General features: G+C 37.3%; 1 protein-coding gene across 19 annotated transcripts in view; it reads left to right on the plus strand.

Moving 5' to 3' along the window:
• The window catches only part of NAV3 (neuron navigator 3), a 521,462-nt gene that overhangs the window by 413,955 nt on the left and 89,476 nt on the right, over positions 1-18,031 (plus strand). For all 19 annotated transcript variants that reach the window (XM_072923966.1, XM_041713781.2, XM_041713789.2 and 16 more), the window contains 3 exons: positions 337-445; positions 2,226-2,609; positions 5,905-6,024. In XM_072923966.1, the coding sequence (XP_072780067.1) occupies positions 337-445; positions 2,226-2,609; positions 5,905-6,024 (613 nt within the window). The remainder of the gene's footprint in view (positions 1-336; positions 446-2,225; positions 2,610-5,904; positions 6,025-18,031) is intronic.

Genomic DNA, 18,031 nt, shown 5'->3' on the forward strand with positions numbered 1-18,031 from the left:
GTTACGTAAAATGTCAAGGACTAAAAAGGGGACTTTATAATATATCAAGTGGTCTGGGGCTGCATCATGCCTTGATTACAGAGGATAAAAATCCCAACACTGTAAATCAGAGTTTCATTAATAGATTTGAACCTTAATGGGGATATTTTGGTGGGTTTTTTTACATACCACATGTTATTTAGAAGCATATATGTGTTTTATTAATGAAAGGATGAAGTTTTATTTTTTAAAAGATTGAAAGATATTTGTGCATTTTCGGCTGGATACATATGTGCTTTATTCAACCTTATAAACTCACATGCTGAAGTATATGCTGGTTTTACTTTTTTCTTCCAGGGGAAGACCCTGAAACAAGAAGAATGAGAACTGTCAAGAATATTGCAGACCTGAGACAGAATTTGGAAGAAACCATGTCCAGCCTTAGAGGGACCCAGATAAGCCACAGGTATACTGGATTTGTGTAGACTACTAAAAATATGGACCATGGGAGAGTATTACTAATTGCTGAATGAATGAGAGACTTGCAAGGGAAAATTATCTATGACACTAAACTGCCTTAGCAACTTACGTGTGACTTTAATATACTATATTGTCAAAGTGTCTGATACAGTCATTCATGAAGACAGTTATTGTTTCATATACATTTCTTTAGAAGCTGATAAAATTTGTTTTAGGTAATTTTATAAGTGGATGTTGAGGATGAAATCAAATGCAAGGAAAAATCTAAATGTAAAAAATAAATATGTCAGCAATGAGAAAAAGACACACTGGTGTAGTGTTACAGTATTGAGCTCTCCAGGTCTTTTTTTCCTCTCCTTCCCTTGTCTTCCTACATGAGCTCCCTTTTAATTTTGTTACAGATAAAGCGCCACCTTCTGATTGGTCCCAGGGGTCTCTGCTAATTTTGTAGCACACAAAATATGTCTCAAGTATTCCATGTATGAGATTATTTTCAATCACAATAAGTCACACACTTGTGTGGTGGATTTTCCACCAAAACAGTTTTCCCACAGCAGCTCACATGCACAGATGAATAAAACCTCTAGGGTCAATATTCTCTTGTTTTAACCTTGGTTAAGATACCAGCTGTTTGGCACTGTTCCCACAAGTAGAGGTTATAGAATCATGGAACCATAAAACCATTTCGTTTGGAAAAGACCTATAAGATCACCAAGTCCAACCATTAGCTCAGCACTGCCAAGTCCACCAGTAAAACCTGTCCCAAAGCGTCACATCTACAAGTCTTGTAGATACTTCCAGTAATGGCGACTCTGCCTCTTCTCTGGACAGCCTGTTCCATTGTTGGTCAACCCTATCCATCAAGAAACTCTTCCTCATATCTACAGTAAACCTCCCCTGTTAAAACTTGAGGCCATTTCCTCTTGTCATATCACTCATTATCTAGGAGAAGAGGCCAGTCCCTGTCTGACTGCAACCTCGTTTCAGGCATTTGTAGAGAGTGATAAGGTCTTCCCTGAGCCTCCTTTTGTCCAGGCCAATCCCTCAGCCACTCCTCATCAGACTTGTGCTCCAGACTCTTCACCAGCTCCATTGCCCTTCTCTGGACACGGTCCAGCACCTCAATGTCTTTCTTGTACTGAAGAGCCCAGAACTGGACACAGGATTTGATGTGTGGCCTCACCAGTGCCAAGTAGAGGGGGATAACAATTTCGCTGCTCCTGCTGGCCACGCTATTTCTGATCCAGGCCAGGATGCCATTGGCCATCTTGGCCACCTGGGCACATGCTGGCTCATGTTCAGCCACTGTCACCAGCACCCTCAGATCTTTTTTTGCTGGGCTGCTTTCCAGCCACTCTGTCCCCAGCCTGTAGCACTGCATGGGGTTGTTGGGACCCAAGTGTAGGACTCGGTTCTTGGCCTTGTTGAACCGCATACAATTGGCCTCAGCCTACTGATCCAGCCTCTCCAGATCCCACTCCAGAGCCTTCCTGCCCTCCAGCAGATCAACACCCCTGCCAAACTTTCTGTCATCAGCAAAGTGACTGAGGGGGCACTCAATCCCCTCATCCAGGTCATTTATAAAGATACTAAATGGGACTGGCCTCAGTACTGAGGGCATGTACAAGCATATGTGTGCATATGGTGAAAGCATATACACACAGAGAATTTTTAAAACAAATATACTTTCCTCCAGCCTTCACTTTTCTTGATTTCTCAGGAACATAGAAAGCACAGTTCACTGACTTCTCCATTTTGTTTGGCAGCACACTGGAGACAACTTTTGACAGCACTGTGACAACTGAGGTGAATGGGAGAAGCATACCAAGCTTATCCAGCCGATCGACCCCTGTGACTTGGAGGCTGGGGCAGGCCAGTCCTCGGCTGCAGGCAGGAGATGCTCCATCCCTGGGTGCTGGTTATCCTCGCAGCAGTGCAAGTCGCTTCATCCACACAGACCCTTCTCGGTTCATGTACACCACCCCGCTTCGCCGAGCTGCTGTTTCTCGCCTTGGAAATATCTCACAGATTGACATGAGTGAGAAGGGAACTGGTGATTTGGACATATCCTCTGAAGCAGATGTTGGTGGCTACATGAGTGATGGAGACATTCTTGGGAAAAGCCTGAGGACTGATGACATCAACAGTGGGTACGTAGCACTTTTTCCCATTTGAACTAATACATGATTGGTAGAAGGATTTTTCTAAACATTTTGCCACACAAGCAGAAGTTGCATTATAGTTGCAGTATTTAAATATACATATAAAAAAATAAACTTTTTATTTGCCAGTGATACTCTCAGCTGCCTTCAAATTCTGTTCTTCTCCTTTAACATCAAATTACTTTTCTGTGAACTTTGAGTTTCACTATTACTTACTGGAAAATTCTGGTTGTCCTGTGAACCAGCATTTTGCATTGCTTTCCCTGGGGAAAATAATGCACCGGTACTTGGCACTGGTGAGGTACAGCATTGGATGCGGCTGATGAAATGCAGTTGTTGGCAGCACTGACTTTCTGTCCCCACTTTAGCTATTGTCTAGCATAGTCGTTGTAATGGGCCTTTATCGTAGGTTTTCTACTGTGAATATAATTTGAACAGCAGCAATATCGTTTCATAGAAGAGCAGTTACTCTCTTAGTGTATCCAGGAGAAAGAATCACAATTATTTTTGTTTGCTCAATCAATTAGGGTACTACAATTTGAGGTACTGCATTCCCTATATTTTAAATTCAGCAATTCTTATATCAATCTAATAACACAAGTCACTTCAGTCCTGTGTATGTTAGAACTCCTTGAGCATCATTAAAAAAGAACAGCCATGTTACAATTTTACTTAAATTACAATTCAGTGTTGGCATCTCAAGGCTGCTTGCTGACGGGTGTAACACTAGGTTACATAGAAGTACCATAGAGTACCTGGTCATGTTACACCACACTGCTTCACTCTGTAATTTCAGAATTCTTGCTGTCAATCTAATCTCTTAGTTTGAAGTATAGCTATGATTAGAGAATAGTGGGGGATGAAACTGAGTATGATACATTCCTAAAGGCAAATCTAAGTCTGTGATCGAAGCTCTCTCTAGTGTCTCATCCCAAGCACCATCCAAAGATAGATCTCTAGAAAAGGGATCATTTTAAAGAAAGCATATTCCTGTATCTCCCTGGTCTACTTTTTCAGTGATCTGTGTATGGAGCGCTGCTGACAACATTGTCCACAACACATCATTAATGACTGTCAAGCAGGATATCATATTTATACATGCTAAATAGAGAATATGGAATATATGACACTTTAATGTCTGTGGACCTCGTATAAAGGAAATATTAATGTTGTCTTTGACAGATGCATGGTATTATTCAAAATTTTAAAAAAGGGAATCCTTTGCAGTGCCTCATGGGTTGTATTAATTAGCTTATCACATTAAAGGGTGGATAGAGTCATCTTATGTGACTTTGCTTTGCATCTGTAATAAGGATAACTCAATAGATAGTAAGTTGCTCTGTGCTCAGTTTACATTTTTAGGTGCAGTAAATGTTAAAAACAGTTTGATAAGCTCAGAAATTTCAGGATTCACTGAGGCATGTAAAGTCTTATCTCCTTTATGCCTCTTCCATTATCAGTTTAATTACTTGAAATACTTGGGGAAAAGAATGCAGCAATAATTAGAAACTAGTGTGATGAAGGCTTGTTGCACTTGTCAAGTCTCTCCTTACTTATAGAGGAAAAAAAATACACATAGTTTGGATTGCGTTCAAGCCACAGCTAAGTTTAATATGCAATTCTAGAGCTGTAGAATCTATGGATAATTCAAGGCTAGCTAAATAATCTGTCAAAAAAGTCTGAATTTTGTCTTTAATAAAAAGATGACTATAATATGTAAATGTGGCTGTTAATTTGCCTTTGAAAACAAATGTGAAGTTACCTTCTCCAAACTCCAGATAGCAATGCTTCAGAAATACTTTGCCAGACTGCCGGAGAAATCTTCCCCATGCACTAAAACGCCTCAGAGTTTTGTTGAAAATAATCAAAGGAACCCTTTATGTTTTAATGCACTTGAGGTTGCCTTCATCCATACTGCCACCCATGACACGATGCCTTCTCAGACTGGAGCTACCACGCAGGGCTCTACTGCAGCTTTGCTCTCAAGGCCTGCATCTGTTCAGCCGCCCCAAACCACATGGGTGGAGGCAGAGGCAAAGGCAGGTGCTCCCAGACTGCTGAATTGGCCCTCAGGTCTCTGTCACAGATGATTTCAATTAAATCTGCTCTCAGAAGGAACCACAGGGAGAGGGCCAACAGAACAGCTGGAGCAGAAGCAGTGTGTGTGCATGCCTTGGTTGGTGCTTGGGATTCTGTCTAATTACTAAAGTTAAATGTTTGTGTGCTTTGCATGCATGCTTAGACTCAAAGGTGTTGTTTGTGTGGTACCATTTCATGGCTCAAGGAGAGCTTGTGTTAAAGATTGAATCATGAGTAAACTCTGGGAGATCATTTTAGCCATCAACCTAACATTGGGATGACACCTATTTCACTAAGTCTGTATGTTATTTTGAATAGGTTCGGTGAGGTACAGAATTTTTTTTCTGAGTATGTGTGCTTCTATGTTCAGTGCCATACATGTACATGGTCCTTCAAAAATAAATTTATGCTAACCTTGTTGGTAAATTAAAGTTATCAGAAAATACGAGAGGGAAAACAGAAAGAACAAGAGCCTAAGAGGGAGGTCAGTTTAACAAAAGATCCTTTGAGAATATAATGGAGAAGTCCTGTGGGTAAGACAGGCTGGTGATGCTGCTCCCTTGTAAGTGCCAAGACATCTCAGAGAGAACCAAACTGTAGTAGACATTCCAGAAATTATTGCTGGTACTTTTAATTCATTAACTTTTAATGGATCTGTAGTGAGTAAACAGCACTATATTCACTGTTTCATTCATTAGACATGCATAATAATGTGAAGTAGTGAGAATCAAGTAAAAGGAACACACATAAAAAATATTCTTAAATATCATTCTAAGGTCTTTAGTGGATATCTCTTTCATACCTGAATAATTGGATCCCAACAACAGGGACTATGAATTTGGGTTCCTAATTCCTTGGGGTTTTAGCTAGATTGGTGTTTCTTGCACCTGGTGCTATTTTTTGGCAAAACCACGGTATTTAAAATGTGCTTCTGGACATACTTGAGGGCTTTAGCCTAAAAGTATTTTAGTAAAAGAGGTTGGCCTGTAAGCCATCACAGAAAAAGGCAAATGCTCCCAGAAAACAGGCAGATACCCAATCTCCCTGTGCCAGACACGTAAAGTGGGAATATTTAGTATAAGTTTACCATATAATAAGAAAACTTTACCTTAAACATTTGAATTTCACAGGCCATTAACTTTAAAGTGAAAAACGTTGCCAGATGGCTGCATTTCCCACTGATTGACCACAAATTTATTTTCAGGTACATGACAGATGGAGGACTCAACCTATATACAAGAAGTCTGAACCGAATACCAGACCTTGCTGCCTCTCGAGACGTCATCCAGAGAGGAGTTCATGATGTGACTGTGGATGCTGACAGGTAACAGAGCTTTGCTAAGTAAAAACCTGTTTGAGCTCTATAAATATTTTGCATCCTATGTACTTGCTAAAATATCATACAAGGAATAGGAAAAAAAGCTTCTGAGGCTGAAAGGTTTCTGAACACCCAAAATAGCAAATACCACAATGAGTGGGGGGGAAAAAACACAATTTCCTCACATGGGAATAAGACTCAGGAAGAACTTTTTGTTGTAGACGTATATTAAGAAGCCCAGACCTTATCTGCAATCTTATACTTCTGAAATGGGACATGTTTTTTACAGGTTGCCTTACAGTTGATGAGCAAACGGAATATTCACATGGTCTCTAGGCAGCAGGCAGCTTGTGTGTGCTTGTGTGTGCCTGGTGACATGGTTCAAAACATATATTTGGATTTGGCTAGAAGCAGAACAATGGTCTTGTCTACCTGTTTTGCCCTTTGGAAGTATCAGAAGAAGGCAGTACTGGCAAGTAGTGAGAAGTGAGGTTCTATCCCATTGTTTGTACAGTGTGAAAAAACAAACAAGTCCATCCTGCCCTTATATATGGGTGTCAGCATAAAAACATGCTCCCACTAGTATGTCTCTTTCTTTTCCTTAAGCTTAAAGTAGATTCATATTGGTGGTTTGTATCCATATCTGAGAAATAAAAATTCATAGTCTGCTTTTGCAGAACTTGGAGCTGTCAGCTCTGAGGTTTTGGTCAGACCATCATAGAGATAAGGAACAGCTGTGAAATTTGGCAGTCTAAAATGTTATGGGGTCGATTTGAGCACCCTTGTTTTAAAATCCTTTCTTTTAGGAAAAAAGAAAAAAATGTATTGACTCACAAAGGAGGCAAAGGGAGAAAAAGTTCATGGAGTCATTCTGGTTTTATACGCCTGGCAAATTAGTTGAAGAAGTTCTAGGATATTTACCTAGGTATGATATAATTTTTACTTTTCACATTTTCTGATGAAAATGTGCTTGTGAGGTAAGTCAGGAATAGTCTGCATTGGTCAAGCAGTGCAATCAATGTATCAGGATAAAGGACATAATTGTCATCTAGGAAACTAGTTACTTTATAAAGAAGGTTGCTTTAGCTGACATCAGAGCATTTGTTGACCTTGCAGAAAAATCCTATTTTAGATAGAAATTCAAATGAACACGGACAGGTTCTTTGAATTGCAAGCATTAACATGATGCAAAGACCAGTGAAAGTGTACAGTAGGTGTTTAAGAAAATAATTTGGATAGAACTCGGGCAGTAACAGAAGGAGAAAATGAGAAATGAGATGTGGGCAGGAGGAGCTTTTGTGGGGCTCTGTATGTGAGAACAGGAACCTTATGCTCCAAGTGAGAGAGAGGGTGGAAAATTTAGAGGCTGGCAGTCATGTAATTAGAGAATGTCACTACTGCCCACATTTTTGTATGTCTCTCTGTTTTCCCTTGGGAGTGAAGTTATTATAGCTCTTCCCACCATGCAATATTCACACCCAGGTTTTAAACGTCGCAGATTTCCCCTGGGGGAAAAGAAAAGAGGTCCAAAATAAGGGATTTTAAACTTTTTTTTTTAGTATTCCTGAAGTTCTAGATGCCACTCAAATACTGGATGCTTATTTGTCTTAATGTAGGTATTTATTCTCTACAGTGTGCAGGTTCATACATATTTTGCAGTCTGTCATCTACAAATGTGAAGTAGAACTTCAAATAGTGACTGCTTTCCCTTACACAAAGAAAGCTGGATTCCCATGTTCTTCTAAACCCTCTATTTTAATACTTAATTAAAAGGTTTTTCATAGTGCACAGGCATGAGGTATTTGACTATTCAGACAAACCATAATTATGGCTATTCAGACAAATTCTGGCATTCCCTGACATTTCAATACTTTACTTTTCCAAACTTTATCATTCTTTGTGGATATGGTGGGGGGGTTACATATAAGTGCATGTTATTCCTTGAGAAAGTAAATAGTTGTTTAGGAAGTGTAAAATGTAAATAATTTTATGAGTTCTGATGGTAATAAAACACATGCTTACCAAAACTGGTTGAAAAAAAAAACGGTGGTAGGTAGAAAAATTTGTTTCTTATGATTTTTAAGAATGTGTGCCACATTTATGATGTGAATGCAGGGGGGGAAAAGCAATAGAGATTGCTGAGATTTCAGCAGGGTAGGCTTCAGTCTTTCACAACAATGTAGGTACCTAAGATTTCATCTAATCTCACATAGCCTTTTACAACATTTTTTGTCTACTCTTAAAATAATAGGCTTTGTGTTACAGCTTCAAGGTATGCCTTGCCACTGGGATAATGAACTGTGAAAGAGGATTATTCTCCTCACTGTCATCTTTGTAGATATGTGAAGGACATATGCATTTTCTCTGTGGTATCATTACTTTAAACATTTTTCATAATTGGCATGATCTTCCCTTGCCTTTCTGTTGTAAAGGACTCTGCTGGCATCTTTTTTCAGGAAGAAAATAAATTATATGCTGCGAATATATTATTTACATTAGCAAACAGGAGAGAAGTTTTGGTATTTTGCCCATTACTAGAGGCAGAACTCTTGCTGACAGCAATCCCATGTTCATGAAAACTCAACCTGGGTTTTTCTGACAACTTAAGTTATAGCTTCTACTTATACTTTAAAACTTTTTCTCTTTGTGAGCTGGCAGTACAATATTCTTTAGAAATGTGGACTGGTATCTCCAAGGGTAATACTGTTTCTGGTAAATTTATACTTTCAGATCTTTTCCTGGATCCTGTAAAAAGACAGGCAGGTCCCCAGTGTGATGACACTGAATTTTTTCAGAGAGCACCTGTATCTCTACATCTTTCCTAAAAGCAAAGGATTGAAGGATCTCCATATTAGAAACCTAGCCTGGGAGAGCTCATCTCTATAATAACATTGAATTTCTCTTTGAACAACTTCATAAAAGTTAGTCACAAAGTCAACTTAAGCCAAGGCTTAAGTGTTGCTTGCATAAACACATCGATGCAGAAAGTAGTACAGCAAACTTGCTTGTTCTGGTGAAGGAATTATAAAGTCTGAAAGGACACTGGCAGCATCAGATGTCAACAGTTGTTTCATTAAGTGTTGTTTTTTTCTTTGTTTGTGGGGTTTTTATTTGTTTGGTTTTGGGTTTTTTTTTGTTTTTTTTTTTTAATAAATGCCCATTCCTTCCAATTTACCTTGTTCCACTTGCCACAAGAAATTAATCAGAGAAGATGGATTTTCTTTATCAGGTTTAACATGGGATATGGCTAAGAGAGTTCTCAGTGGTATTATATTACATTTCATTTATTGTTCTGTCTACTTCCTCTATACTCTAGCATTTGCCTCCTGGGACTTGTAGAGGGAGTATTTGAGGAACATGCTTGAATTTCAAAGCCTTTTTCGAAGTAAGATGAGCCAAAAGAGGTTAGATATAAGCACAGAGAATGGATTGTGTTCTTCAGAAGAATAAGGTTTGTTGCAGTGTTTCCAAACCACCCTGTGATGTTCATGAAAACTGTTAAGCAAGTTTAAAGTAAGCCCTATTAAAAGGGGATATAGCTCCACTGAGTTCAAACATTGTCCTTCCACTTCCTATGCATGCAGAATTCAGTGCAGTGTGTCATAAGCCACAGCTTTCTTCACCTTCATGAGTCAACATAGGTTGTACAACCACTTTCTCCTCACATCCCCGAAGGCAGTATTCTTTCTCTTTCACCTTTTTTTTTGGATGAAACCCTAAGCTTTAAAGTTTATGCTGCTTAGTGTGCTTCTATCATGACCCACTTCAGCTACTTCGCTGTTGAATTGAATCTGAGCCCCTGTAATACAGAGTTCTTATACATTAGGAGTCTCCCAAATGCTTTCACCATCTGCCACATGTGCAGAATATTTGGCAGTTATCTCAGACTAGCTCAGGCTGGCCTGGTTGTTCTCAGCCAAACCATAATCACCATAATACATTATTAATATTAATAAAATAATTCCAGATTTTGCCTGTAGTTTATTAGCTAACTTCCGGCATGAATGACTGTAAGTCTTCTTCTGGTGTCTGAGTAGATGAGCCTTGAGTTGGAATACTGTGCTTTTGAAAAAGGAACTTTTCCAGAGTTTAATAGGCATTGAACTGGGAGCTCTGTTTCATAGAGTTGGTTGTATCAGAAAAGGCTAAGACATCATGAACAGTAACTTGAAATCCAAAGAGAATATAATGCCTGTTCTCTTATTGTACACTTCTAGAAGCACATTGAAATTTCTGCTGTCATGTGGCATTTACCCCATTGGGATGTTGCTAAATGGAGGGGCATACTTTACTTTTTGCCTTTCTATCCAGATTAATCTGTGTCATGTGTGTTTCATCACTGTACTAATACTGTGTTTTCTGCTATGTGTTTGTGCAGTTTGGTATTGATGTGACCACTTTTCTGCCAAGTTGCAACTATTACTTGTTCAGTTTGCTGCCTCTGGTTGCAGAGCAGGATTTACTATGGATAAAGGAAATATATATGCCATAGTATTGAACTATTCACTGTGTGCACACATTCAGCTATCTACCCTTTCCTTTGTCTGCCAACATTTCAGGTCTCTCCAACATTGGGTACCTGTGTCTATGGCAATAAATACCCATCCAACAGGTAGGAAATTACAAAACACAGAAACAGATATAGGTTCTTCTTGCTGTCTAAGGCTTTCTTGGGCAAAACTGAGTTTTGCTGTAAAACTTTGCTGTAAAAATTCCCTGTGTAGGGAGGCTTCCAGTATCTTTGCATCTGCCTTCACCACTCAGTATGCCTCTGACTTACTCTGTTCACAATCTAAAAAAGTCATTGTAGGTCTTAAAGTCAACATTGTTCATGTAGTTGTGTGATCTGCTATAATTTTCTTGGTTGTGATTTTATAGTATGAATAAGTTCTTAGGATGTTGGAAAAAATTTTAAATATCTATACCTCACTGTTTTTGCAGTTATTATTCAAATACCTATAGAAGCCATAATTATAGAATCTCTCTTGTGAAGCAATTTAAATTTTAAAGAGTTTTTTACTATTATTGTTCTCTTCTATACTTCTAATCTTCTCTAATCTCTTTTCACAGCTGTTGCTGTTAACATTTTCCACCATTTACTTTTTTTATTATTCTCAAATGATCCTGCATTTTCATTGTCTCTGGTGTAAATCTTTCCTTATCTTGGCATCTGCTAGGCTATCAAGAAAGTTACGAGTTAGAAGTATCTATTTCAGTGTGTATCTTGGCTTTTATTGTTTCTGCGAAGTATGGATGCTAAATTTAAGTACCTAAAGCATAAATATGTGTGTATCCATGCATGAAGGGCAGAATAATTGTGTCAAATGGAGCGCTCCTGGAGTTTTGGCTCATTATGTTGTTAAGTATTCAGAATTCTTTGAGGATGAATTACTTATTTTTGAAAGCATAATGAGAAATAAATTTTTCAGTAATACAATTTTGCACGGCATTATTAATTTAGAAAGAATGTTATTTGAATTAGTATGATTTGTTTCTGGTCATGCTTTAAAAAGTCAGGATTCGGGCAACACCAAATAGGCAAAGCAACTGGACTTTGATCTAATTTTGGGAACTTCACCCTTCCTTACTCACTTTAAACATCTACTGTAATTGCCCATAGAACCACAAAACATGGAAACATTTACCAGCTGTGTGGTTTTAGGTTCAGACACTATATTAATATCAGTGACATAAAATGCATTGTTAGCATGCTGTCATTAGTATATTAAACTGTCATGATCCTGCAACATCGTGTCTGCAGGCACACTTTTTTGCACCCAGCTTACATAAGAAAATCACACTAAGAACAGGCAAAGGTGAATGGCAGATATTTACCTTAAAACAAGATCAGGCTGCTGCAAATGACAAATTGAGTTTTCTCTTTTTGAATTTTTTAGTAAGTGGAAGAAAGAGGGACAAATTTTTGCAGGAATACATGACAACTACATTCTCATGCCATGATAAATGAGCTGATCATATGGTTTGCTGCAGGTTTACTGAACCAAAGGCTGCCTCTTTACAGATGACACATATAATATTCTCGTAAATGTACTTTTAAAAAGTAGATGCTGTGGAGCTACGTATAAATGACATGCAATCTGTTGGCATTTCTGCTTATTAAGAAATTTGATTTAATACCTTTAAGGTCTTTGAGATGAGGCAGGATTTTATCTTTTATCAACAGATTTCTAATACTTGTCTTTAGGCAAAATGTAGATGGCTTATTTTGATTGCAATCTACTTCTGAAGAGAGTAACAATGTATTTAATAAAAGCTTTCCAAGACTCAGCTTACAGTTTCACAGTTTCAGCAGCTGCAACATTTTGGACTACCACTGTACCTCATTGTTACCAGCAAAGACTACTGTATTCCTCTTTTTTTTTTTTTTTTTTTTTTAGAATGAAGCATGGGTAGCATGATTTAAATCATTAACCAAAATACCCCAGGCTCAAGTAGCAAATTCAAGAACTTGAATCTCCCATGTGATACCTACTTGATTCCTAGAGTCAAGAAACAAATTAATTTCATTAATATGTCTCGATTAATTTGATCGCTGGAGGAAACAAATATTGACATTCTATTCTCCTGCATGGCTATTTTTTAAAAAATCATATTGACACTTGTAATAAAATAGCTGCAATTGATATTACAGTTCTAACATTAACAAGTATGTGGTATTTCAGACAGAAGCCTCGTAAAACTGGATATAAAAATATGGATTTTGATGATTTATTATCGGAGATAAAGCAGTTCATGATCCCTAAGATGTCTTTTGTCCTAAATTGTCTGAAAGATATTTCTTTCTTGGTTAAGTAATTTTTTTTAATAACTGTTTTTGTATTAGTTGCAATCCAGACTGAGGTATTGCCTGCTTGTAAAACAAAACATATGAATTATAAGAACTTTCCAATTAACCCTTTCATGGAAAGCAATTAATTTGTAAATTAATTTGTAAATAAATATCCCTTGTCTTGGATTTATTAGGTATAAGTTTACTTCAAATAAAATATGATTTTGGCAACTTCAGCAGAACTCTAGAAAATGAGAAGCAGGTAAAAATGGAGAGCCCCATCAGTATGGGCTTTTTACACTCAAGAGATGTCATGAGAAAGTAGTTAAATATACTGTTGTTTTGTACACCTGCACTTCTTCTAGTTGACAGACGGAAAAATAGTTAAGTGAAAGGAAGAATAAATTTAGATTAAACTAAACATCTAAAGTGCAAGTGCACTTTGCTACTCAGGCTATAGGGCTGTTTATAGCACACAAGAGGAAAATTGAAAGGTTTTGACTCTTTCCTTTGCAGTGTGCTGCTCTTGGAGCAAAATGGTGCTGCTCTGTCCTGGGCCTCCAGGAAAGCAGCGATGTTCAATACATTTTGTAATTGAAATTGGATTGCAAGGTAACTTTATCATTAGTGGTTAAAGATAACTGGAATCCAGATGGAAACTGGTTATGGGTTATCTATTATTAAATAAAATGAAAAGAAAGATGTCTCTAAAGCTGTGAAGGTTAAAAAACATGGGAGCTTTTTATTTTCTTTGACACAGAAATAGACTTTGAACATTGTAGGCTGGCTAAAGAGTGAGTTCAAAGGGAGAGAGCATGAAGGGAAAGCTGGGAAGAATACCACGTGGCTGACAACCTGCCAGCCAGCACATAGAATACCCTGTGCTGCAGAGCACAGCATGTGTTAACCTTCCCTTTTGGAAAAAAAAAAAATCCCTTCATTTGCTTATATCAACATTTTACTTATAAATCTTAATGATGTCACCTCTGAGTCTTTTGATGGAGAGAGAAAAAGACAAGCCTCCCTCATCAATCTGTTCTCCAAGTACAGTTGTTGAGGCTTCCTGCCCCTCCTGAGCCCCTTGTGACAACCTCAGCTCCACACAGGGAAATGTTTGGTGCAGCAATATGCTAGCAGTTTGTTTTCTTTTGATGTTACAACACTAATCTCATCTGTATCTAATTGTTAAAATATTAAGTCTTCAAAGATTTCCTTTGTAAACAAAAGATTGTCATAACAATTTAAGCAGGATCAGATGTGTAAATTTAGAGTGAACCCTCAATGAATACTACGGAAGTTTTTTTGCAGAAGGATACAATATACTTAAAATTCAAACCTGCTTGGTGGACTGTATAAAATAATCTAAAATACATTATTTTAATGAGATTTTAAAGCCAGATTTACAAAATTAAATTTATTTTAATAAACAATAAACTTTTAATCTCTTATCTGTGTGCATTAGCTTTAATCTTTGATGTGCTAAATATTCCTTTTTATTCCTTTTGAATACCTTATACTCTAGTATGTTTCATTCTCTAGAATAGAATGTAAAATGGCTGCTAACTCCACCAGCTGCTGTGAATGTAAATTCATAAAAGGAAAAATTGCTTTACTGCACTTTAAATACATGGATACTGTTGGAAATATTTGCATTGCCCTGGGAAGTAAAATAACTATTAAAATAGGTGTTTGTCATTCCTCAAAATGTTTTAGCTAGAAAAAAATCTTACTGATATAAGCTAGTGTCTTTTATGTTTAAATACCCTACAGTTTTTGATCAGACACTAGGTATATTGATCTAGAAGTGAAATTAGAGTATTTCAAATTGATAGGATTTCACCAGTTTCTGGAACAGAAACTACAAAGTCAGAAAACCCTAAGTTATTTATTGCATATCTTCTGAGACTTTATCAGTGCACAGTTTCATACTGATAGCCAGGACATAAAAGCTGATATTTTTTTTAATTCAAACTGGAAATGCACACACAATTTTAATAGCATTGTGAACTTTAGGAACAAGATATGAAAAATAAAGGTACTTCATCTTTTGAAATCAAGTCTAGATTTTTCTCTAAGATATTTATTTACTGATTTAAATACTAAAGTAGACAAATTTAATAAGTGGTCTGCGTCTGGAGTGGCTGGAGGACATGTACTGCTTTCTGAGAAACCAGAGATCAGCAAAGGTGTATAATCTTTGTGATTTATGAGCCACCGTCTAGAAGCCCTTATCTCTGTCAACCAGCAGAGTGCTAGACATCTAGCTTTTGGGTTATATTAAGATGAAACATAAGTTCTGAAAAATTAAGAAAAAAACACTAATTTTTTATCTTAATTTTAAATAAAATAAATTGTAGTAGTGCACTGCAGTGAAGTGACAGCCTGTCACCCAGGGATAGTTCGTAGTGGAAGGGGTTATCTTTCAAAGATTTTACAATGAGTTTCCTAAAATGGAGTCTTTCTCTATACACAAAAGTTATTGAAAGAAATTGACATGTTTTTTTAAGGCTGAGGAATTATTATTTTTCCTTTTTGAGTTAAAATCATTCCCCTTCATGAAAAGAGTTGACTTAGTGTGCCACTTATAACCCAAATGTTCTGATGCATAGTAAATAACTGAAATGGCTCTATTTTACAAATATTTTTCCTTTGTTCAGTATAGAAATAAAATCTATGAACCCTTCTTTAGTACATCTTTCTGTTGAATCATTTAAATTAATGAAACCAGCCATACTCTTGAGAAATGGATTAATATCAAGTGTATAAACTAAATGCAAAATCACATAGGAAAAATAATTTTGCCTATTAAAAACAATAGGTGTTGACAACAATAATTTAGAGCCTTCCAGATAAATTTTGAAACTTAATATCCTAACAAGATTTTTAATATCTTTCCCTCAACATGTTATTTTTAATAAAATTATCCACATATTTTCTATTGAAATGCATCTGTTGGATTGAAGATGACCAGGCTTTTGTGTGTGTGTGTGATTCCAGCAAGCCAGTGAATTGTAGAGTAGTGGTAAGTGAGCCCCAATAACTCTGAATGAATTTCTGCAGCTTTCCATGTGTAAGGCTGTAAGAACAGCCTACATCACAGAAAAATTGATGATAGTTTATTAATTTTGGATTGCTGCCTTGGTGATGTTTTGTCAAATTCTTGGACTTACTGAAGCTATTTGGTCCAAGTCAGCACAAAGGCAGTAAATACTGAAGATAGCTGGTCAGCAATGTCCCATGGACCACAGTCTGTAGTGGGTTTGACTAATGCTTATTGAGGTATCCATAACTGTTTCCTTGATAAGTGCTCCTTTCCTTTAACTAGCCATGAATCTGCTACAAGGGAGAACTGAATAACGTGATATTTGCTGTCTTAAAGCTGCAAAAAATTCTCCTACTTCTGCTACCAGTTTCTGAAAAACCACCTTCTTGTATTTGATTAACAGCTTTGTGAGTTTTGTTCTTGGTATTTGCAAGGAGAAGCTGGCATAAAAGCCTGAGATAAATCCTAAGAAGACTAATCCAAATTAAGTATCTCACATCTGGTTTTATAGGAGTTTTATTTGAAAACTGAGATGGGTTATCAAGAAATTAGTACCATCTGAAAAGAAAAAATAGGAAAATTTATGCAAAATAAATAAGAATGTTTTGATTAAAAGAAATGAGAATTGTAAGTAAGCTAGTAATTTCAGGATGGCTTGCACTATGGAGGTAGCTATACATAAAAATAGATCTTCAGAGGACAGTGTTAAATCTTTACATGTTTACTATTCATCTTTTAGGCAAACAGAAATGTTTCTGAGTGAACTTTAAACAACTGAATCTTTCCCAGTTAATTGTTTTCTATTTCACCTTTAAATGTTTTTCCAAATATTGTTTGCAGAAGCATTCCATAATGTAGAAATTATGCCAAATGTGTTGTCAGGTCTTTCTGAATGGCACATGATTAGAATCAAGAGCTGAATGCTTAAGCTGCAGATGTAGAAAATTAAATTCTCTTTTCATTTGACCCTCGAGAATTTACTCAAGAGAAATTTGTGGATTAATTTACAAGTAATAGAAAGCCATATCTATTAAAGGAAACTCAGTTAGACATGAATGTTACTCTCCTTCCCTGTCTTTTCTATTTCTGATAGAAAAATAAACCCCATTATGTTGAACAGCTATGACTTTAGAAGATATGGAATGGTCTGATGAGAATATTGTGAGTCTCTAAAGTATTCAAGCAGCCTAACTTTTGCTATACATATTTTACTACTCAGTCCCAGTGAAAAAGATGAAACAGCTCCTACACTTCCTCTCCAGGGCATACGCTACATGCAATACTCTATTTGCCATTCAGAGCTTTCCAAAAAGGATTTTATAGCCCACTCTAACTACTCTTTACACATCACCAAAATGATTTAGTGCTTTCCTTAGCAGCTCTTCAGGATGAGTTTATGTTAAAAGGGCAGTCAGAAAGTGACCTGCTGGCTGGGCTAAACCAGGAGCAGGTAGCTTCCAGAGACAGCAGAGAAGGGCCTTCATCATGAAGAGGCTGCAAACTGTGTTACTAATTATGTATCAAAGCAGAATTACTATACATATCCTAACACCTCAAGGTCCTCTAAAGAGACTGCTGAAACTGTGCATAAAAGATATCAAAAGGGTACTGAGGAGACTGCTGTTCTCAACCATGTTCATAGCGTGACAGGCACAGTGTCTGTTCCTGTGCGGCTGCCCTTCTGCTCCGGTTAGTGTGCCAGCAACATTAGGCCCTGCAATATCGTCATTCAGCTCAACTGGGCTATTATTATATAGGGTGTTGACTAAAAAAAAAAAAAAAGTAAGTATGTATTTTGTGTTTGGCTCTAGTATGGATGCTTTGACTTCTTTTAAAGCAACATGATTGGCCTTTTGTTGCAGAGGATGTTGGCCGGGTGCAGGGAGAGTCCTAAGCATCCCTGCAATGCTCCTGGCAGTTCAGGGGGCCTTTGAGCTCAGCAGAGATGGTGTGGTTCGCTGCACTTCATGCCCCAGCACTTGCCAGTTGTTACATGTAGCCAAATGATTGCAGAAGAACCCTTTGTGATGCTCTCAATTGCAAAAAACATTTCATTAATTGCCAGTTATCCCCAGATTGTGGAAATCCAGACATGGCCTGGAGGCATCAACATATTCTATGTGCAGTTGGGATGGAACAGGGAGTTTAACCTGCAGTAGCTGAGTATAAAACTCAAAGAC

This window comes from Taeniopygia guttata, chromosome 1A (genome assembly GCF_048771995.1).
Source record: "Taeniopygia guttata chromosome 1A, bTaeGut7.mat, whole genome shotgun sequence".
Lineage (NCBI taxonomy): Eukaryota > Metazoa > Chordata > Aves > Passeriformes > Estrildidae > Taeniopygia > Taeniopygia guttata.